Below are 23,822 nucleotides of genomic sequence, written 5' to 3'. Positions count from 1 at the left end.
GAATCAGACTTAGCTGGGAGCCCCAGATCCTTGGGCGAGGTTTCACTTACTTGGAGGGTATTCCTGTGCCCGACAGAGGGCAACATTAAACAGTAATTATAAACAAACAATGGTAATAGAACCTGGCGGACAGGGGGTTGATTGAAAATCTTTTGGGTCTGTCCTTTGAGCCTGGGACTCAGGATCTTCATTTTACACCTGGGCCCGCAAATTATGCAGGCCGTCTTGAATGCAGGGATTCCTGTCAGCCCATTTGCAGCTCATCAAAATGCAGAATCTTAAACACCTGTATTTGCATAGTAAAGAGCCTGGCAATACCCATTCAAAGCCCATTTAGTCACAGAATGATTAAATGAATTTATGTATTCACTCAAGAAATATTTATTAAGCGCCTACTAGATGCCAGGCACCCCGCCAGGTGCCAGGGAAGCAGCAGTGGAAACACTTAAGGACCTTAAAGGCACAGCGCTGTCCTTGGAGGGGTTGCTGGTCAGGAGACCCCTAGGTCCCTGCTGTGAACCCGGTGGCTTCCTGGATCCTGGAGAGGCCTGAAGGGTCCATGGCAGGAGTCCTACGATCCTAGCTAGAATAAAGGGCACACACGACCGAATCCTCAACTCTAAACGGGGTGCATCCTTATGAACCTTAGGGCACTGAAAATACTGTGGGTGCAGCGAGCATGTCCTATACCGTGAGAGAACCTCACAGCAACACGGTACACCACTGAGTGCTGGCCGGCTCCCCTCAGCGGGCAGGCTGACTGGGAGCAGCGACGGCTGCGGCCATACATCATGAGAGAATCATTTCACATACTGCGTGCGCGCTTAGGAACAGACCCAAGTTTGAAATGTGAAACTCGGCTCTACCGAGCTCGTTTTGCTTTCAAACCGCTGTAGGCTTTGCAGGCCCCCAAATGAAATGCCCTAAGTCAGGGACTGACTGTGTTTTCTGGCATTGGTGGGGGGCAGGAGAGCAGTTAGAGCATCCTGTATCTCATGCGACAGAAAGGAGCAAGCGACTCTGTGTGGCTAATGGCTGGTTTGTTCTAAGTTAATCTGCACACATACATTATTAATGGTCTGTTTGCTCTCACTCTCCTGCCCATGAACCACCTGGAGGAGTAGAAAGAGCTGACTGGTGAGTGTGTGGGTCCAGATGCCCAGACAGAGGATAACTGAGGGAGGCACGGCCATCCGGGGAATGTGGAGACTGCCTGACCAGAGGGAGGAGCTTAAGCTCTCATGAGGGACTGTTTCATTTTCAACAGCAGCCCTGGCAGGAGGTGTGAAGGTGGGCGTAAGAGTGTCTTTTTGGGCCTCCTGAGTAAAGTTCCCCTTAAACAGTCAATAAAGGCAGCACCAGCTTCTTCTGGCTGCAGTATGGTCAGGCCTGGACATAGAGCCGGAATGGACTCTGGGCTCATCCGCATATAAAAAGTCACGAGCTTCATCCTTAATGGGGTTTATGCTCTAGTAAAGACCACAGTCAGGGCCACTCACATAGTTTGCAGGGCCTTGTGCAAAGTCAAACTAGGAGGTGTCTTGTTACACAGTGGTTTAAAAATTCAAGTGAGAAGGACTTTTCCTTGGGTTGGGCCCTGAGTGATTGACAGGATTGCAGGGATCCAGGTGAGAGCTGGCACGGCTTGGACTAGTGCAGTGAACCAACGAAGGTAAGTAATTGAATTCAGGCAATGTTTTCTTTTGTTTCGAGACAGGGTTTCTTTTTTTTTTTCATTTTGTTCTATTTTATTATATTTCATTATATCATATATTAATTATAATATACGGTATTATATTATCATCCCTTATAAGCCTTTTTGTTTTCTTTTTTTTTTACTTTCTTCACGAAATTCTTTAGTTTTTCTTTTTTTTTTAAATTTATTTATTTATTAAGGATTTCTGCCTCCTCCCCGCAACCGCCTCCCATTTCCCTCCCCCTCCCCCAATCAAGTCACCCTCCCTCATCTGCTCTAAGAGCAATAAGGGTTCCCTGACCTGTGGGAAGCCCAAGGACCGCCCACCTCTATCCAGGTCTCCTAAGGTGAGCATCCAAACTGCCTAGGCTCCCCCAAAGCCAGTACGTGCAGTAGGATCAAAAACCCACTGCGATTGTTCTTGAGTTCTCAGTATTCCTCATTGTCCTCTATGTTCAGCTAGTCCGGATTTGTCCCATGCTTTTTCAGACCCAGGCCAGCTGGCCTTGGTGAGTTCCCGATAGAACATCCCCATTGTCTCAGTGTGTGGGTGCACCCCTCGCGGTCCTGAGTTCCTTGCTCGTGCTCCGTCTCCTTCTGCTCCTGATTTGGACCTTGAGATTTCTGTCCCGTGCTCCTCTGTCGAGACAGGGTTTCTATGTAGCTTTGGAGCCTGTCCTGGAACTAGCTCTTGTAGACCAAGCTGGCCTCGAACTCACAGAGATCCTCCTGCCTCTGCCTCCTGAGTGCTGGAATTAAAGGCGTGCGCCACCACTGCTTGGCCAGGCAATATTTTTCTATGTGGAGATATGAGCTGATGGCTCCCATGCGAGCCGTGAGGAGAAGATTCATGACCACCTGCCACGTTTGCTCTCAGCGGGCAGTGAACGGTGGCATCTTACTGCCTGCCAGAGAAGCAGAATGGGGTGGCACAGGCAGACACAGAGCTTATTTTGACCCTGGGAAGTTCAGAGCTGAGTTCACGTCCCTCACAGTCACATGACTTAGCTCTAGCCACCTCCGTTGTTCAGACCTAAAAAGTCAAAACTCTTTCAAAATACTGTGACCAGTTTGGGTTGGTTGTGTGTTTAGTGGTTACTGGCTGAAGGGACAGGGCCCAGAGGAGTGGGTTCTCTTAAGGTAGAAGAGATGGGGGCTTCAGTATTTGCTTTAACATGTCTCAGGATGGAGGCCTGGGCAATCCGGGGTCCTGGATAGCTGTGTCCTTCCCACCCCTCTGTTCCCATGGTGACATTTTAGGAGGCTTTTCAAACTGCCTGAAAAACTGGTTGAAAAAGAAAGAGAGGCATGGTGGGTGGGGGTCCTGGGCCCTGGAAGGACAGGATTAGATCTGTCCCCCCTGAACTGGTGGCCTGCCCTGGCTATCTTTCCTACTGCCCAGGATTGTGTTGGGGGCTAAGAGAATGATAACTTGAAAAATAAGTGGGTTTTTGTTTTGTTTTGACTTTTTGTTTTGACATGCTGAGGAATTTGCTTTAAAGTAGATGAAATGCCTTTTGAAAAGCAGGCCCAGCATCACGGTTCCTCTGAACTTGTATCAATCTCCCCCGCCTACCTTCATACCTCTGCTTCCAAATCCTAGCAGAGGTTTTCCGTGAGATTCTCTTATCTGTCAAAAGTCTGGACCCACCAAAGGGGAAAGAATTACTCTGGCCTCTTCCTTGAGTTTCTATTACCTAAACTCATTTCACAGGAAGAGGACAGTCTGCTGATACACCTGGACAGACTTCTGTTGGTCAGCCATGGCTGCCTCTGCTTCCATTCCACGGAGAATCATTTACACCTCATTGTGTGCTCTGGTGTCAGAGTTTGTTCCGGGCTGTTGCATATTTACTAGGTCTGTTGGGTCTGAAGGAAAGCTATCTACTTTCCCCATTCCTCCTTCCTCAGTGGAATAAAGGAGTCTCTAAGTTTCTAAGTCATGTTAGGTCAGCATTCGTGCTCTGGTGACCTTCCGCCATGATGTGATTTCATCCCTTGCCCATATCCACACATTTGCAAACCTCATCTCCAATTGAGTATGTTGATTACTAGTTCATTCCAGTAAAACTTCAGAGCGTGCAGTGGAGATGGGTTTCCCTTCACCTTAGCACTCAGAGGGGGTCGAGAGTATCCTCATGGTAATTTTGGTCCTCAGGTAGAATATGATCCCAGTGAAGTTGGCTCTGGCATCCTAAGTGTGGGGTGTGGGGTAATGGGTCCAATCCTGGGAGTAATTCATCAACAATTCCTAAAAGTTTCCGTGTTTGACGTATGGGTTTGCAAATGGTCTTTTGTACTGGATACCACTAAAAATTGTGTGTGTGTGTGTGTGTGTGTGTGTGTGTGCGTGTGTGTGCACGTGTGCACATATGTGTGTGTTTGGTGGTCAGAAGATAATTTGTAGGAGTCAGTTTTCTCCTTCCACTGCGTGGATTCTGAGATGGAGCTCAGTTTGTCAAGCTTGGAGCCAGGCCCCTTTAATCTCTGAGCTATATTGCCAGTCTGAACCAACCTTTAAAGAGACCATTTGCTTTGTGAATTGGCAGGGTTTGCTTGAATATTCAATGTAATGAGTTTATTTGATTAAAAGATTTTTTTTAATTAAAAAAATGATTAACCTTTGAAATGTGCCCCAAGGACATGTTCCCAGCATTGGAAGTGATAAGGTTGATTATAAAAGTGTATATTTGGACTGGCCTGGTGGCATAGGCCTGTTAGCCACACTATTAAAGAGACTCAGGCAGGGGGAACACAAGTTTAAGGCCTGATTGGGCTACACGGTTACTTCAAGGTCACTCAGGGTAAATTAAGATCCTGTCCAAAAAAAAAAGAAAACGAAAAAAAGAAAAGAAAAGAAAAAAGGCTAAGGGCTGGAGATAGCTTAGTGGCAAAGAACTTCTCTTTGCCCGTCACAAATGAGTCTCCTACCAGGCTGGCAGTGGTGGCTCACACCTTTGATAACAGCACTTGGGAGACAGAGACAGGAGGATCTCTGTGAGTTCAATGCCAGCCTGATCTACAGAGTGAATTCCAGGACAGCCTAGTAACACAGAGAAACCCTGTCTTGAAAAACAACGCACAGAAAAGCCCCTCTGTGTCCCGACACATACACCCCAAAGGTGTGTCTGACACATGTATGTGCTATGTGTGGAAGCAGGGCTGTGATTGAGCCAGAAAGAGAGCAGCTCTTCAAAGACAGCTTGGTCCAGAAAGCATCTCGAAGACAGGAAACTGAGCTAGCTTCTTTTGGCAGAATAGTGGGTAGTGAACAATCCACACTTCAGAGATACCTCTGCCTTCTGTAAAGCCATCTGTGGCTAGGGATGAACATCAACCAATCAGATTTGCCCTCATTTGCATGGTGGGGAATGCAGGGCAGGACATTGGGTGATAGTGGCTTACCCTATCCCTATGCAAATGAATGACGGCAGCTCCAAAATGAGACCCCACCCCCACCACAAGCAGTCCAGCATCTTATGCTGACAATTGTTGTCTTTCTGTCGTATCTGCAGCACACTAAATAAACTTGTTGTTTTTCTGCTCTGGTCTAAAGAGTGTCGTGTGTGTGTGTGTGTGTGTGTGTGTGTGTGTGTGTGTGTCTGTGTGTGTGTGTGTGTGTGTGTGTGTCTGTGTGTCTGTGTGTCTGTGTGTGTGCACGCTTGGCAACTCTCTCCCTTGAGAGTCAGAGGTAAGCTCAATTGAGTGCAACTTCATCATTGGCAATAGAGTTGACTTTGCTGCCCTTCACGTCATGTTACGGGAAGTCTTCTGTCGACATAACCTCGGTCTTATTAATTAGCTCTCTATGATGTTATTATGGTTAATTGTGTCCCTCAAAATTCCTGTGCTGGAGACTTGTCTAAAAATATGCTCAAGGTATTTCTAGGTGGAGCTTTCGGGAGGTAACTGGGATTAGATAAGGGTTGGCTCTGATGTAGCCATTGGTGGCTTTAAGATGAAGGAGGGCAACTGGAGTCAACAGACTTGCTTGTCTTTCCATGTGATGACCTCTGCCACATTATGATACAGCAAAAAAGCCCTTGTCATTGGCTGACCAGACACCAGCACTATGTTTGTGGGCTTCCTGGCTTCCAAAACTCAACCAAAGAAGTTTTTCTTCTGTAATGCACAATTTGGTTTTGGTTTTGTGGGTTTTTTTTTTTTTTGAGACAGGGTTTCCCTGTGTATCCCTGGCTATCCTGGAACTTGTTCTGTAGACCAGGCTGCCCTCGAACTCACAGATCCACCTTCCTCTGACTCCCAAGTGCTGGGATTAAAGGCGTGTCACTACCACCTGACTAGAAGTGTCTCTTCTCTCTGAATCACATCAACTCTGATATTCCATCATGGCGACAGATATGGATAGCGGCACTCAGATGCAGGGCCTCGTCTCAGTGGGAGAGCGTAAGTGGAGAGAGGGGCTGAGCAGCGGCATGCACCTATCCCTTTCTTATTTGCTCCTATGGACGTCATGTGACCAACTACCTTGAACTGGGTGCTACACTAACCGCTCCTGCCTAAGTTCCTTCTGAATCAGGATATTTCACTTCAGCAGCAGGAGTAGAGAGTGAGGCAGTCAGAGATTCTAAAATCCCTGGCAAGGAACCTGTGTGCTTGCAAAGGCCCATGCTCAAATTTCTCCTGATTCTGAGGCTGCTGGTGAAGCTGCGGTCAGGTGGCCTGAGGAGACTGGAGCACAGCAGCAGAGGACTCTCTCCCCCAGAAGGAGGGGAAATGGTCAGAAAAACAATCGGGCGCTCCAGAGGGTTTAAAATCAGCTTTGTGAGTTGTAGAGGGAGAGCCACAGTTCTGTTTGGTCTCCAATAGCATAGCTATAATACTGGTCCTTCCAAGTAGGGAAGAAAGATACAGATAAACAACAGGCATTCTGGGAAAATCCCATTGGTATTGGCTTCAAAGCTATTGTGGTTTGAGGGAGTCCAGTTGACATGCCATCCTTCAGGTTTTAGATTCTCTCCCTCCCTCCAGCCCTCCCACTTCCTCTCTTCCTATCTTCCACTCTCCCCACACCCCTGGGTTGAATGCTAAGCATGTATTCTTCCCACTTTGACCCCCAAGATACTTGATGACTGAGTCATAAACAAAGCCCGAATAAGACACTTTCTTGAAGGTTTCATTTATAACCTCAGTTTAAACAACAATAACAAAAACTGTCCTAACCCTAACATTCCTAAACAGCAAATTAGACAATCCTTTGGAATTTTCCTTCTGCTTGGACTTGGTACCTGTTGTTAATGAAATGGCAGTGACATCTCAAGCTAAGCTCCCTGTGCCTGGACCAGCTTAAGGCCCCATCTGCATCTGACTCTGCTTTTTCTAATCCCATGAGACAGGCCAGAGGCGATGCACACCATCTCACGATTCCCTGCTGGCCTCAGTGCTGAATAGACTACACACTCTCTCTTTTAATTTCTGTGACCTTGTCAGACTGATGACATAATTTCCATTTCAAAACAGATGAAGAAGGTTAACCTATTGAGCTAGCTGGCCCCAGGACCAACCTCACTAGAAGGAAGTCAAATAGGGTCAATGCTTGGCCTATCGCATTCCAACCCCACAGGGCACCCACTCTCCTGTGCTATGCTTGTAACAACCCATGCCACGTCCAGGTTATTGACCTTGGAAAATTCCTACAGAGACGCTGTCCCTGTCCCAATAGGATTGGAAGTGCAGAGAAGTCAAAGGAGAGGTGAAGTTTGGTTCGTATTTACCGTGCCAGGCCTTGCCCTTGGGGACCTCACCCATTAGCACCTCGCCCATTAGCACATCACCCATTAGCACCTCGCCCATTAGCACATCACCCATCAGTGTCTCGCCCATTAGCAGCTCAAATCACCCACTGAAGGAGGTGAAAACTGTACTGAGCTGAAGAGAATTCCTTAGATTTTCTTCTAAGGAGACTAAAAAGAACCTTTCAATCCTGATACATCTGCTCTTTCTCCTTTCTATTTCTAGCTCATTGGAATGAAAGAAAGTTCGGCAGCAGAGCCTTGGGAATGTATGTCTGCACTCTGAGTTAGATAATGAGAAGACTCACACTCACAGGTAAGTGGGTGATGGCAGGGGACCCTCTCCTCATCCCCCCTCCCACCCAGGGAGACTGGAGAGGTCAGGGGAACTTACGTAGAAGGTACTCTGCTGTGTCCTGTTCATAGTCTGCATCCTCGGGGAAGTGGTCAATCTTCTTGCACACACCTCGGAAAGCCCCTGTGAAGACAAACAGGGCCCTGAGCCAAGGGAAGAGTGCGACTGGGGCCCAGGCTGGCTGGTCAGCTCCGTGTTGCATGTCCTTCCCTGGTCATCAGAAGCTGTAGGAGGCCCAGCAGCTGGTTTAGGTAGGATAAAAAAAAAAGAAACTATTTGCTGTAGTTTGGACCTTGAATGTCCTTGGGAGGCCCATGCATTAAAAGACAGAACTGAGATTAGGAATAGAGTTGAGGGGTAGTTCAATTTCTAACACATGAACAGACGCACACAGACATACATGCAGGCACGAAGGCACATGCAGACACATATAGACACACACAGACACATACACGGACACATATGCAGGCACACAGACACATACAGACACAGAGACACAGACACACACACAGACGCACGTACAGACAGACACACAGACACACAGAGACATGCACACGTGTGTGTGCTTCCCACCCCAGCTCTGCCATTGGCAGGAGGTGCTAGAACTTTTGATTCCAGGAACAAGGTGCATGCCTTCGAAGGAGATTTTAGGAGCTTTGTTTCCTGCGTACCACAAAGAAAGCAGCTTCACTCTCCCATGTCTTACCCAGTATAAGTCACCATGTTCTGTCTCACCAAAACCCTCAAACAACAGAGCCAATTAACCATGCCCTGAAACCTCAGAATGAATGCCCTTCAATAAAGTTCTTTTCCTTAAGAGTTGATTTATGCCAGGCATTGTGGTACATATCTGTGATTCCAACTACATGGGAGGCACAAACAGTAGGATTGCAGGTTCAAGACCTGTCTGGGATATGTAACAAGGTCAAGGCCAACTTGGGAGACTGGGCAAAACCTCCTCTCAAAATAAAAATGTAAGGTGAGCGAGGTAGCCCAGTGGCAAAGTACTTGCCTAGCATGATCAAGGCCTACACACACATACACACACACACACACACACACACACACACACACACACACACACACACACCTGAGTTTGCCTCAGGTATTTGTCGCAGTGACCCACAGTTAACATATCAGCAGAGACAACAGATAATAAATGCACTGAAAAAAAACTAAGATTGAAACACTCCACGTTTCAGATATCATATGCTAGAAGGTCAAAGAACTAGGAAGCGTGAGAGCATGGTGTGACGGTCTCTCCTATCCTGCCTTGGGGAGGGAAGAGGGAGGCAGACTGAAAATTTGCTTTATCTTCCCATTTTACAGATGGCAAATGAGAGTTTCCCTTTCAGTCACTTGGGTAAGCAAAGAGCCAACATTCCAACCTGGGCATTTGGGAATAGTCTCCTGTCTCCGACCTGCCAATTCTGGCCACAGGTCCTTCCAGTCCTCCTCCCTCAGGAGAAGACAGTCACCCTCCCTCCATCCTCCCCACTCCCCTCCCCACCCCCAGTGGAGCTCATCAGATCCACAGAGGCACTGTCAGCGTTCGGCTTTCTTTTCTTTCTCCAGCATAAACTTGACTCAACTCATTGTGTGTGTTTGATAATCATTGTGGGTGTTTATTAACTAGCCAATTAACCAATCTCTGGGGCAGTTAACGACTCTGTCAGTTCTTATAAATGACAAACAGTATTCAGAACGTCTCACAGCGCAGCATGAAATGATGCTTGTGTTTCTTCTTCCCTGTCTGCAAAGACAGAGGCAGGGAGGTGAGGAGAGTGTAGCGTAGAGTCCCAGGAAGGTGGGGGAATCAGGCAGGGCCAGACATGCTTCTCAGTGAGTCACTGTTAAATGAGAAGTGGCCATCTATGAAATGGATATGTGTGTGTAATTCTTGTGAAGCTTGGGCACATAACCATAATAGCCGTCACATTGTTTCTCGGGTGGAAAGATGGGTTAGTGGGTATAGTACGTGCTGCTAACCACGAGGATTTGTGCTCTGACCCCCAACAACAACAGAAAAAACAAATGTGGTGGTGGTGATGTCTGCTCGTAATGAAAGTGCTAGCAACAGAGACAGGAGAATTCCCAAGGCTTACTGACCAGACTGTCTACCTGAACTAGTGAACTCTTGGTTTAGTGAGAGACCCTGTCTCAAAGAATAAGGTGGAGGGCTGGCAGATTGGCACAGTAGATAAATGTTTGCTGCACGATCTCAGTGACCTGTATTTGGTGGAAAGAAATAACAGACTCTGCAAAGTTGTCCTCTCTCTCTCTCTCTCTCTCTCTCTCTCTCTCTCTCTCTCTCTCTCTCTCTCTCTCTCTCCTCTCCCTCTCTTTTTCTCCTCCCTCCCCCCTCACACACACAGTAACGTTTTGTTTGTGCCATAATAAATAAAGCTCCCTTGAAGCTCAGAGTGCAGAGCTAGTCACACCAGTTAGTCATAGAAACCAGGCAGTGGTGGCACACACCTTTCATCCCAGCACTCGGGAGGCAGAAGCAGACAGATCTCTGTGAGTTCAAGGCTACCCTGGGCTACACGAGATTGAATCAGTCTAAAAGAGAAACAAAGTTCATACCTTTGATGCCAGCACTTGGGATCACAGGCCTTTAATCCCAGCACTAGGGAGGTGGAGACAGGTGTGATATGGTTGGGCAGAGAGAGAGGAATATAAGGTGGGAGGTGACAGGAGCTCAGAGCGTTCAGTCTGAGATTCGTAGAGCGGATCTTACCCACTTTGGTCTGATAGAGGTAAAAGGTATCTCTAGTAGCTCGCTGCTCTGCTTCTCAGATATTTCAGCTTTTACCTCCTAATATATGATTTCGGGTTTATATTACTAAACCTATTAGAATTTATCACACACACACACACACACACACACACACACACACACACACACACGTTTCCAATGGGCCAGGCACGTGGATGAAGCGCTCCACCCTGTGAGGCAAGGCTGTTAATACTGATATTTCTGATGCAGCACTGAGGAAAACAAAGTGACTGGGGAGGCTTCAAAGCCTGAGTTTTCACCATTAGACCGTGAATGCCCAACCTTGCCGCATCTACTATTCTTGTTCCTGTGATCATCTTACGACACTAAGAGCGCTATCTATTTAGCTCCTCACTACTCACTACTGTGAGTAGGCTCCAAGCCAGCAGCATTTCACAGGAATTGCGGTGAAATACGAAGACCATATCTTTGGTTCTGATTCTTTTCCCACCTGGCAAAGAATAGACTCAGAATCCAGAAAAAGATCCAGGGGAGAGAACTCAGGAAAATCTTGGAAGAAAAAACAAATGATAACTTTTCTCCCAACCTTGAAGAAAAGACGTTAATTTTATTCTTGTATTTTAGAGCTTCATTCTCACACACCTGTTTGTTGAGCATGTTGTCTTGACATAAAGACCCATGCATCAGTCTTTGGGGTCAGTGAATCATGGGGGCTCTAAGTTCATCAGAGGGTTAATCCCCTGGTGGGTTTATAGATGAACAGGTTCTGGAAATGGTAAAAGATGGAGGAAGTGGGTCTTTGGAGATGTGCATGCCCAAAGACTTGTCCTTAGCCCCAACCCTCTCTCTTTTCTTCTTGTTTGTAGCAACTGCTATACTAGAAGATGAGTTGTCTGCTTTGCCATCATGATTCCTCATCACAAGCTAAACAACAGTGGGTTCAGACTGGAGCTTTTCAAACTGTGAGCCAGAAGAAACATGTCTCAAGCATTTTGTCCTAGCAATGGATAGTGTACTAACCCTGGAGCTAGGAAGATGGCTCAGTGGGTAAAGTGTTTGCTGCACAAGCGTGGAGACCTGAGTTTAGCTCTCTAGCACCCATGGAAAAATCAGGTGTGGCATCACATATCTGTCACCTCAGTGCTAGGGTAAGGGCAGATCCTGGGGACTTGTTGGGAAGTCAGGCTAGCAAACTCTGGTTCAGTGAGAGCCCCTGCCTCAAAAATGAGATGGAACGCAAGAGAAGAAAACACCTAAAGTACACATGCTTGCCAATACAAACACACACACACACACACACACACACACACACATACACACACACCTGATGTCTGAAGTTTCTGTCCTGCCTGGTCCTGCAGCCATTAAGCCCCAAAGAATTACACAGAGGTCTACATTAATTATACACTGATTGGCCCATTAGCTCAGGCTTCTTGTTAACTAATTCTTATAACTTACATTAGCCCATAATTCTTGTCTGTGTTAGCCACGTGGCTTGGTACCCTTTTTGGTGAGACAGTCACATCCTGCTTACTCTGTGTTTGGCTTCCTCTGTGTCTGTGTGATGATTGCAGACTGACTGTTTTCTCTTCCCAGAATTCTCCTGTTTTTGCCGCCCCACCTCTACTTCCTGGATACTGGCCAATCAGCGTGTATTTAAAATACAAGTGACAGGGTACAGATCATTGTCCCACAGCACTCCCCCCCTTTTTTTTAAAAAAAAACAATAACTGAGAATTAAATCTCCTTTGTTTAGCTTTGTCCAGACCATTATCCATAACATATTGTAACCAACACTCTAAACAAAGATAAATACCCATAGTCCATATTTTGGGAATATGGATGTAGTTTTCCAGAATACTTCCTGCTGATTGAGGGCACTGATAATCTTAAGGGGAACTAAAGAAAATTTTGAATTATGGTCAAGTCCTAAATGGAATATTCTGTGAGGCTTGACCATCTCAGCCAGCAGTCTTGAATCTGTTCTGGATGTAGAACTCAGACATCTGAGCCATTCGCTCCTATCGGATATTTCTCAGGGGGTCTTCCTTGATCAAACCTGATTTTTCTTAACCGGGAATGAACCCACAGCCTCTCATTTCTTGTGGAAACAAAAGCAAAACCTCTTCTCCAAGATAACATATCTTTTGACTTCAATTTTGAAGTCAAGGCATTTTCAAAATACATGTGTTGCATTAATCCAGCAACATTTATATTCAAATGTCTTTTAGCAGCTGTTGGTCCTTCCTCAGCCATCAAACAATTAAAACACCACACAATAATATACAGTATTCAGACTCTGTGTATTTTTATCTTTATGTGGCTTTATTTTAAACTTTATTTTTTATTTTTATTTTTAATTTTTGGTTTTATGAGACTAGGTTTCTCTGTATCTTTGGCTGTCCTGGCACTATTCACCCTGTAGACCAGGCTGTCCTTGAACTCATAGAGATCTGCCTGCCTCTGCCTCCCAAGTGCTGGGATTAAAGGCATGTGCCACCATACCTTGAACTCATAGAGATCTGCCTGCCTCTGTCTCCAAGAAACTTCAGACAACACATACACACTCACAGAGAGAACATGTGCACACACATGAATGACTGGATAATGTCCTGAGAAGTAATGCCTGTTGCACAGTTACTATAGCCCATGAACCACTTTAAGTAATATACACTTAACAGTGTTCAAAACACACCGTTTTGTGATCATGTTAGCAGAAGCACCTGAAGCAGGTGAGTGTGTTCTCACGCCAGTGAGCTGTTCTTGTGGATTCCAAAGTTGAATGTCCTCAGAACCTGCTGTGACTCTTGCTTTCTTCAGTGGTTTTGGAAGTGGGAGCAGAATACTTTGCCAGGGGACTTAGTGATAGTTTTGTGGTCATCCCTCGCTATCTGTAGTGGCCATGGGGTGCACCAGTGGTTTTCTTACCAGCTATGCTTCTTCCATGAAACAGGCCAGGGCCCCTGGACAGAGCAAAGGGCCTTGAGAGTAACTTCACCTCACTGTGAGCTGTTTTATGCATCCTACAGAAGACTGCATAGGAAGAAAAGGTTCGCAGAAGACGGAATGGGGACTCTCTAGAAACAGGCCACTCAGGACCACTGTGGGGATTAGCAGGTGCCGGGATGCCTGCTTTTGCTCATGAAATAGACTGCTCGAGGTGATCTAGGCCGCATGAAACTGGTACTAGAATCAGGAAGCACTAGTGACTCTTGGAAACACACTAGCCAGAATTTTAGTGTGTGTGTGTGTGTGTGTGTGTGTGTGTGTGTGTATGTGTACGTGTGGTATATGTGCTCGTGGATGCATATGTGGAAGTCAGAGGACACTGGGCGACCTGACCTCCACGCGGATCTGTCACTGATCCTGGAGGCAGGCTGGAGGGGAGCAAGCCCCTGTGGTCTCCCTGTATCTGCTGTCCCCTCATCACTGGGTAACAGGCACTATGGCTCCACTGTGCCCTTTGTGTGTGCAGGGGACTCAAGTGGCGTCCTCACGCTCACGCAGCAGGCACTCTCGCCTACTTGTCCATCTCCTTTGCCCAGGGGCCTTTCAGAAATTTGAGGAACAAAAGGTTTTGTTTTGCGATTTTTTTGTTTTCCTTTAACCTGCGTTATTTAATTGCGTTTTGTGCTCTATTAAACACTAAACATGTTTGCTGCAGCTTAAAACTCAGGATAGTTAACACGGAAACCAGATTTTCGGGTTTTCTTTAAACATGAGTTCCTTGTCACTTCCATGTGACAACCAATCCACATAGGCAGACATTAGCCTGGGCATGAGTTCACCAGTTGGCCAGAATCCCCATTTGGCCCCATGGTGCGCCCATGTTCCTGCAGACATATAGTCCTGCTATCTTTGAATGCAAGCAGACTAAGAGGGCTGTCTTTGGGGTCGCATCTTGGTATCAACTTCATATCAATCGTCCACTAGTTGCAGTTCTCCGTGAGTTACTTCTCTTGCCTTGCCTCCGGGGAGATGATAAACGCGATGCCATGGGGCTGTCCTGATGCGGACAGGGTACCAGGGTACCGTCAGCGCCTTGCCTCCGGGGAGATGATAAACGCGATGCCATAGGGCTGTCCTGGTGTGGACAGGGTACCTTCAGCGCCTTGCCTCCAGGCGGTTGATAAATGCGATGCCATGGGGCTGTCCTACTGCGGACAGGGTACCGTCAGCACCCAGCGCTGCTCTCAGCGCTCTCACGCACCTTTCAATCAGGCAAATGCGTCAGGCGCTTAACGCAGCTCCTGGCATACACTTCAAAGCTCAATAAATCAAACCGACTACTATCATTGGTTTTGGCAACAGGGATTTCCCCACGGAAGATTCCACACTGGTCGTGAAGCTCTTGGCACCCCAACCCAAACACTTGTAAAGTGCGTTTGGCCATGTATCAGCAGCATATTGCTCGCCCCCAGAAATATCTACCAGTTATCGTTTTCATATCTCCTCCATGCACCCCCCCCCCATGCCTTCACATGAGGCCATTTAACAGGGTTGGGACCACATACCTCCTTTACTTACATTTTCTCGTGACTATTTCCCCCTAGCAATAATTTTTTTTTGAGACTTTGTTTTGCTATGTAGTCAAACTGGTCTTGAACTTGTGATCCTCCTGCCTCAGCTTCTGAGTGTTAGAATTACAGGTATGAGCTTTTAAAACCATTCTTGTCAAGAAGAATAAAGGTATTTTAAGGAAAGACCCTTGAACCTCTCCTTTTAGTTATGAGACTTTTGAAACAACGGACCCCAAGGAAATGGAATTTCCTCAGGAGTCTCCTGTTGGGAGAGGGACAAGGCTGGGCCCTGGTGCCAGCCAGAGGAAGAACTTGTCTCCTTAGAGACTTTATCCAGTTCTGGCAATTTGTCAGGCTGTCCCATAGAAGAAGCTGGAGCCTATACAAGGATAGGTTGGCGACAGGTTAGGATCATCTTTTGACCAGAACTGCTTTGATAAGCAGATCTCTTACCCTCCACTTAAGCCTAAACCTCTTGTCAGGACCCCAGAGACAGACTAGGGAGGCTCACCGAACCTCGCTATTTGTTCCTCTCCTCGGTGTGCACACGAAACAGACCTTTCTCTGGTTTACACTATCACTTGTCTCCTTAATGGCCTACCAAGGTCAGCTGGCTGAGCCTAGCTTGTTCCGACACTGGTGCTCAGCAGCTCCAGCAACATCATTGTGCACGGCACTACATTAATGCAGCTTTTCTAAAAAGGATGAGTGTGATTTACCTACATACTGCAAACAAGCAGAAGATAGAAATGTTGAAAACGTTCAGACTGTAAGGATCAAGTCAGGATACGAACTCAGCACTATCCTAGCTCAGCATCAAGCTGGAGTTCTGAGGCAGAGATGCTGCAAAGACAGTGAAGAGAACCAAGATCTGACAGCTGAGGGTAAGAGGTGAGGGGACACCAGTAACCAGGCAGCTGTGAGACCTGGGGTATGAGAGGCAGTGGATTGGAGGATCCTGGGAAGACCTTTCTAGGAGCAATTCCCCGAGCTGTTGAGATACCATAGTGGAGACTTTTTTTTTTTTTTATGGTGGTTACAGTTTCATTTTGCAGGGAGAAGATTGTCCCAGGAACTCGACTTTGACTGAGACAATGGAACCTTTCCTTCACGGGTGGGAACAGTGTATGCTTAGACCATCACGCCTCATGAAGGGCAGGCCCTTGAAGCAGTCCATGAGCATCAAGATGAGGAGAAGGATGCTTGTTATTGTCTCTGTTAGTTACCACAGCCCCATGGACTCTACTCAGCACAAGGACTGAGCTATCAGCAAGGGGGAGGAGATGGAATAAAGGCACCATTTTCCCAGGTGACAGAATTAGCCTATTCAGGAAGCTGAAAGCAATTTTCTCAGGGAAAAATAAAACTGGAATGAATGAAAGGGCTTCAGAAAGGTTCTTTGTGTTTTAAACAAGATATCAAACCACACGGCAAAGCTACAATAATTAGGTCCTCGTGGCGGGCTGAGCATCTTTAAGAATAATTCTTAAATGAATAAACATCCTAAAAAATAAACAGCCTTTTATCTCGTATTTAGATAATCTGTGCTAAATTAAAAGAACATATGTGACATATGGTTCAAATGGTATAGAAAGGATTCGGAGTAAGCAACCCCCTGCCTCTCACTCTCTCACACACAATTATCTCCCCGGTAACTCAGTAAAATGATTTTTGTTAAGCAAATGCCGAGTGAAATCATGTCTAAGCTGCGAACTGAAGGTTAATTAGAAGCTAATCAGAGGGGGTGGTTTCTTCAAGCGGTTGGGGGGGGGTCTGGTGTGATGCTGATAGAATCCAGGAGGGAGGACTGGTTTGGGAGTTCAGAGTCACTGCAGGTTGTGGGGTCAGCCGAGGCTGGACTGCGGAACAGACCCAGAGTGCATGGGTGAGAGAGGATGGGAGAGGAGGTGGGAATCTGGGGAGGAGCTGTGTGTGAGAACTGGGCTGCAAAGGTCGGTTTCAGCTTCTGGGGATCCCCTGGTGGTCAAGACAAAGAGGATGCTGGTCCTCAGACCTGAGGTACTCACTGAGAATCTTAACCAGGCAGTTAGTGAACAAGATGATGAAATTTTGATAAATGGCCATAGCACCAAGTTGCCTTCCAGTGTGTATCCTTTTACACATAGATCTGTGTGGTGCTCACCCTCATCAGAGAAGCTTCTTACCGCAGAGGACGGAGGTTGATGCTGAGACAATGGCTCATCAAAGTGCATTGTTACCCCTCCTGATTTCTCTGCCTTCTTTCTGGTGGACCTTCTCTTTTCCCCAGATAAGTACAGATTCTACACATGAGAGAAAATGTGCCCTTTGTCTTTCTGAGTCAGGCTTATTTTGCTTATTATTGAAGGGAGGCATGGCCGTCCCTCAAGCAGGGCAGGAACTTGGAGTCAGGAGCTGATGCAGAGGCTGTAGAGTGGCCTGCTTACTGGCTTGCTCCCCATGGCTTGCTCAGTCTGCTTATTGAGCCCAGGACTACTAGTCAAAGGATGGCACCACTCACAATGGTCTGGCTCCTCCCCATCAATCACTAATTAAGAAAGTGTCCTACAACTTGATCCTGTGGAGGTGTTTTTTAATTGAGGTTCCCTCCTTTCAGATAACTCTGAATTATGTCAAGTTGACATAAAACTAGTCAGCACAATCCATTTTTTTGAAAATGACATAGTTTCTTTTTTATGTCTAATTAAAATTCAGATGTATATCTGAATTGCGTGTGTGTGTGTGTGTGTGTGTGTGTGTGTGTTGCTGGGAATCAAACCCAGAGTCTTGTGCACACAAGGCAAGTGTTCTACCACTATATTGCATCCTTGGTATGTCTGTAGTTCTGTATTTGAAGGAGGCAGATAGTGGCAACCATGGGTAAAGTGGTGGGGCAGTTGGTGACAATCATGGGCAAGGGCACAATGTAGGCAGTTGGTGGCAACCCTGGATAGGGTGGTAGCGGAGGATTGGACCTTAGACCTCGGTGGAGAGAAAACCAGCTCTCTGAAGATTCAGAAAAGGCCTTTTCAGCTAAGCAACTGCAAAGGCAGACAGAGGCTGAGGAGTGGAGTGAATGCCTCTGTTTGAGAAGGGAGGTGAGTGTGGACAGAGGATTATTGTGTCAATTTCCCTGGGCCCGCCAGCTGCCCTTCCAGCTGTTTCTCTATCACTGATCTCTGGAACATCTGGGAGGCTGGGTTACATGTGGACCATAATCAACCCTAACTCTTCCATAGGGTTAAGATCATCCAGGAGAGGCATCCTAAAGGATCCCATGATTTGGGGGTGGCTTCTAAAATGCCAGGGTGGGAAGTAGTCTGAAGGAAGAGGCATTTGTGCTTTTGAATCCTAAAGATCTTCTCAGCTATCTCAAAAGATGGTGTTGGTTCAAATCACTTGCACTCAACATGAGGACCAGGGTCCCCATTCTGAGAGTTTTCTTCCAGATTCCAGCCATGTGGCCCCAGTCCGAACCTGGGAAATGGCCATCAATAGCCACAAAGAGGCATAAGGGTCTTAACTGAAATCTGTACAAACAAGTCAGATTCTTGCAGGTTCGAGGATACAATGGCCCTTCCTTCCACACGTATGTTTTGACCTCTGGTGGTGGTGGTGGGGTTAGAGGGCAGAAGGACTACAAGCTTTGGCACTCTCTGATACCACCACTTACAAACTCACCAGTTAGAGCCTCTCTTACGGTGGACTAAATGTTTGTGTTTTTCCCAAACACCTATGTCTAAGTCTTATTCTCCAGTACAAAGTTATGATGAGAATTAATGACATAGGGAATTGGGAATTAATGAGACAGGGAGGTTAGAGTATTCATGAATGGGAGAAGTGTTCTTATAAAGGCGGCCCCATTCGAAGAGTAAAGAGAAAGCAGCCTTTGACAATCAGGAATGGGCCTATTAGAACCTTACCTTGTGGTGGGTTCTGTGATCACCTGACACCCAGAAGTGTAATGAAAAAAATTCTATTATATAAGCCATTTGGTATATCAGCAGGTCTCAATTTGTGGATCTCAACCCTTTGAGAGTTGAATGACCCTTTCACCTAAGACCATTAGAAAATATAGATATTACGATTCATAACAGTAGCAGAATTACAGTTATGAAGTAGCAATGAAAACCATTTTATGGTTGGGAGTCACCACAGCATGAGGAACTGTATTCTGTATTAAAGGGTTGCAGCACTGGGCAGGTTGAGAACAGCTGTGTATATGGTGTTTAGTTGTAGCACAGGCCCACAAAGGACATTGTAATGCTTCATATTGTTGGTCAACCTGGCAGAATCACCTATGAGACAAAGCTCTGGGCATGTCGGGGAGGAAGTTTCTAGATTGGGTTAATTGAGGTGGAGAGATTAAACTTGGGCAGAACCATTCTCAGGCTGGGGTCACAGATTGAATACAGAGAAGCGCTCTTGACTGTGGATGTGATATGGCCAGCTACCTCATTTCTGCTGCCACGCCTCCCCTGCCAGGATGGAGTGAATCCTTAACTGTGAGCTAAAATAAACCCGTCTTTCCTCAAGTTGCTTTTTGTCAGGCATTTTTTCCTGGTACCAAGTGACATGCACCAACACCTTAGGCGAGTCATCCCCCGCAGCTTGACCTCTTCATTTTTGGTCTTGGTAATCTCTTGATTGGTGGGAGTTTCAGAAGAAATAGTTGAAGTTGGAGCTGGATAGATTTCTTCATTCGGTAAAGTGCTTGCTAGGCAAGCGTGAGGGCCTGAGTTTGGCCTCGGAGTCCTCATAAAAAGACTGTATTCCCAGCGCTGAGGGGACAGACAGACAACCCCTGGGCTCACTGGCCAGTCAGCCTCGCTGACTCAGTAAGTCAGACACCCATAGTTGACCTCTGTTTGTTTTCCACCTGCGCATATACTCCCCCAGGCCCCGAAGAGCTCACTGTAGTCTCTACTCTTACTGAGACATGGTCTGCAGATCTGATGGATGCTTGCTGGGTCTCCCTCATACTTCGCACAGCAAGCATTGCCTGAGGTGACGTGAAGAAGTGAGAAGAGTGATGTACGAGGCTGGGGTGGTTGAGTTTGGCTCCTGCTTCTGCTACACATCCCCTGTAATTTGCTTAGCTTATTAATGCCTCAGTCTCTCCCTCTGTAAGCTGAGAATGTTAGTAACATTTATCAGAGCTTTAATGTATAGTCAGTATTTTCCCCATACTTCCTTCATTCCTTTATTGTTGAGAGAGATCCCATGTATCCCAGGCTGGCCTCAAACATTCTCTGCAGCCAAGGCCAAACTTGCCAGCTGATAAACTTTTGATAGTCCTGCTTTCATCTCTCAGGGGCTGGAGTTACAGGTGTGCATACCACACCTAGTTTATATGATTCTGGAGTCAGGCCCAGGGCCTTGTGCCTGCTAGTGAGCACGCTGCTCCCTGAGCTGCATCCCCAGACCATGTCACTTACTTTACAACATCGCTTAGTACACAGAATCATGCAAGTATGTGTTAATTCAACAAACGCACTTCAAGACAGACAAAAAGACATAAAATTAAGATCTGATTAATCCCAGAACTCAGCCCTTGGTAAAATCCTCTTAATCCACAGCACTGAGCACTTAGTACGGGTTCGAGGGGACAGCTTCTAGTACCATGACCTTTACCTTGGGCCTAGAAAGGAAATCAGGAGTCCCTTCCATCCCCACAGAGATGTATGGGTAGCTAGGCAGAACTGTGCATGTGGCACATGCTTGTGTATGTGTGTATCATGTACATTCAGTTCAGCAGGGAGCCCAAGGAACTTGTCACTGTCCAGAGGGACTGGCCTAAACCATCTACTCTGTTCAGATTGGCTGAGGACTAAGCAGAGTCTTCTGTTTTTGTTTTTTGGAAGGGGGAAAATAGTCTTTGAAAATAATTCTTTATTGTGTACGTGTGTGTGTGTGTGTGTGTGTGTGTGTGTGGATTTGTGTGTATGGGTGTACATACTGGCTAGTCAACCTCAGGGGCCCTCCTACCTCTGCCCCCTCCTCTTATGCCAGCACTGGGGTTACAGGCATGTGCTTCCCTCCTCGACTTGTTCTGTAGATGCTGGATATTTGAACTCAGGTCCTCAGGCTTGCACAGCAAACAACTTTACCCACCCACCCAGCTCCCTAGCCCCAGTGCTTTTGGTCTCAAGTCGAGGCATTATTGGCTCTGGAACAGATAGAATTGGGAAAACAAGACCATCGTTAGAGTCTTAACTTTTCCAGGCTTTCAGTCCTGAGGGGGGCAGGGCAGACTATAGCTATGACAAACTGCCTGAGAAAATCAACTTTACAGGAGGAAAGGTTTGTTTGAATCTTGAGTTCAGAGGTTACAGTCTGTGGTCAGGTGGTGGGAGGCGGTGAGGGGACAAGGAACATGCGGCAGCACAAAGGTGGCCAGGAAGCAGAGAACTGGGAAAGAGGAAGAGGGATGAGTTGAGCTACAAAGACCCATTTCCTCAACTGGGCTCCACTTCCCATAGTTCCTACCTGCTCACCCCAGAGTCCAGTCAGCTCTGAATCCGTCAGCTGATTAATTCCTGGTAACACTGGAGCTCACGTGATTGCTAAACTCTGAGTCTCTGAACACCACAATGCCTTCAGTAAGGTGTCTTTGGGTAATACTTTGTAACCAAATCATGGCACAAGGGCAGATTCCTCTCCAGCAGAGGGAGACGATGCCACCAAGGCCTCTGATTGGTCTTCTGGACAGGATCATCCATATCTTTCTCCACTGGATGGTCAGCACCTACAATGATGGTCCTCAGGCAGGCTTTACCCGGCTGTGGGTTCCTAGAACCTACTAAAGGGCAATTGTGTCATGCACGCTCTGGTAGACACGTCATGTGCAGAATGAAGATAGTGCCCTCACCAGTCCACATAACCAAGCTCCATGCCTAAAATCCGGTCTCATCCACAAACAAGACCAATGGAGTGACTGGATCTTAGTTACCATCTGGACAACAAATCTAGCTAGTGTGCTCAAGTTCCAGCCCCTCAAAGCCCAGTTTAGAACATAAGGCTAAGGCTATGGAAAAACCAGAGTTCTGGGTCCAGCAATATAAGTCTTCAGCCCATTGTGATAGCTTTGTCTTGGGATATGGGGAAGGGCAAAGGTCAAGTTCTTTGATGCCCTGATCAGGAGCACTTGGGCTAAGAAGGCAAAAGTAAGCCCTTGCTGTAAGTTGCTGTAAGGGTGCTTGCGTTCGAACACATCTGTGTTGTCTAAAGACAAAGATGAAATTCACCACAGAGGCTCTTAAGGACACTGGGGCACAAGGAGTTTCTGAGGGTCCCTGCTGGCTCTAACTGTGGCCAGGTCGAGAGGCACGGTTCCTGGGTAGCCCACGGGAAGACACTCCTTTCACAGAAATCAATGAAAGACAAAGATGTGCTTGCTGCCAATAACATCTTAGACTTGAACACAATTTATGAAAACGTTCATCTCATCTGATGTTTCCTAAGTGTGTGCTAAAATGAGCCAAGAAGCATTGTGCCAATTTGGGGGGTGGGTGGAGAGGCCTCATTTTTCTGATGGAGTTGCATGATGGTCTGATACGAAATCCCTTGTGACAGGATTGTAAAGTTTGGTGTTCACGGCGGAGTCATAAAGTGGGTCAGTTTGGGGGAAAAATATGTTAGCTCGTCATCAGTTTTCCCAAGGGCTGCTGTTAATCTTTTGATATTCAAATTATGGGATGTCTATCATGTCATCACCCTTGTCGGCCCCCTCCCCCCTTGTTAGCTGTGTCCCGAGGCAGGCTCTCCTTCCCCTCAGTTGGCACATTACGTTCCGACCTTCTATTTGCTTTTTTCCTGTTACACGTTGACAAGAGCTGGCAATCAGGGGGAAAACTGCCAGACAGAGGCTGGGAGTCAAGTGTTAAAGGCATGGGGAGCGGGAGGTGGGGTAGGGCAGCCTGTGAGTAGAGGCTGCTTTTGTAAGTGGTTGGGTCATTAACGCATACTTTCATATTAAGACAGAGTTCACTCGCCTGTCCATATGCCCAGATTTAGATAATGAATTCCCAGATAATGAGGACCCTGAACTAAACTTGGTCTCTTTGAGCAAGACGAAGCACTCGGGGTATAGCAATTATGAATTACCTCCTCTAATAAGAGAACCAGAAGACAGAAAGTTAATGAGAAATAAACACTCTGGTTTAACAGAGGCGCTGTTGGTGCACATCCTGGACCATTCTTTTGTTTCACAGATGTCTTTGGAGGTGCCCACATTCCGTGAAGAATGGTCCTGACACTTGAGTTTATCAGTGACTAAATGCAGCCTGCTTCTACACTAAACACTGCAGAGGATGTGATTGGGATGGTTTGTGGAGGATGCTCATGAGGTTGGGTGGGCAAGGGAGGACTCTATGAGAAGGTAACTTTCAGTAACAAAAGGAAGCCATGCCTGGGAAGACACAGGGGAGAGTCTTGCATGCTCAGGAGAGAAGGGCCCATGGAGTAGCCCAGCGTGGGCTTCAGGTGGGGATCTGGTGAGCACAGGTGGGCTGCTGCTGTCACTCATCTGCGACACAATGAACCATTCTGCTTTGTTTTCAAAGAGCCTGATATTAACTTTTTGGCTCGATCAGTCCATCAGGTAGATACAGAAGGTAAAATGATTTCCCTTGTCCTTAATTAAGTGGATAATTTAAGATACAAATAAATAACTAGCTTCTCTCAGAGCCCGGGATCCAAACATTCCCAGGGTACAAAGTCAAAAGGCCAGTCCTCATGTATCCAGATCTGGGTGAGGGTCCAGGTTCAATTTACCTAT

The 23,822-nt window shown here is 46.7% G+C and overlaps 1 protein-coding gene across 1 annotated transcript in view; it reads right to left on the bottom strand.

The window, feature by feature from the left end:
• Cacng3 (calcium voltage-gated channel auxiliary subunit gamma 3) overlaps nucleotides 1–23,822 on the bottom strand; it is a 98,587-nt gene that overhangs the window by 8,118 nt on the left and 66,647 nt on the right. Inside the window, exon 2 of the mRNA XM_075972110.1 lies at nucleotides 7,844–7,927. Coding sequence (XP_075828225.1) covers nucleotides 7,844–7,927 — 84 coding nt within the window. The remainder of the gene's footprint in view (nucleotides 1–7,843; nucleotides 7,928–23,822) is intronic.

Source organism: Microtus pennsylvanicus, chromosome 5 (genome assembly GCF_037038515.1).
Source record: "Microtus pennsylvanicus isolate mMicPen1 chromosome 5, mMicPen1.hap1, whole genome shotgun sequence".
NCBI lineage: Eukaryota > Metazoa > Chordata > Mammalia > Rodentia > Cricetidae > Microtus > Microtus pennsylvanicus.
Note: the sequence above shows the minus strand (reverse complement) of the source record. Positions and strands in the feature narration are given on the sequence as shown.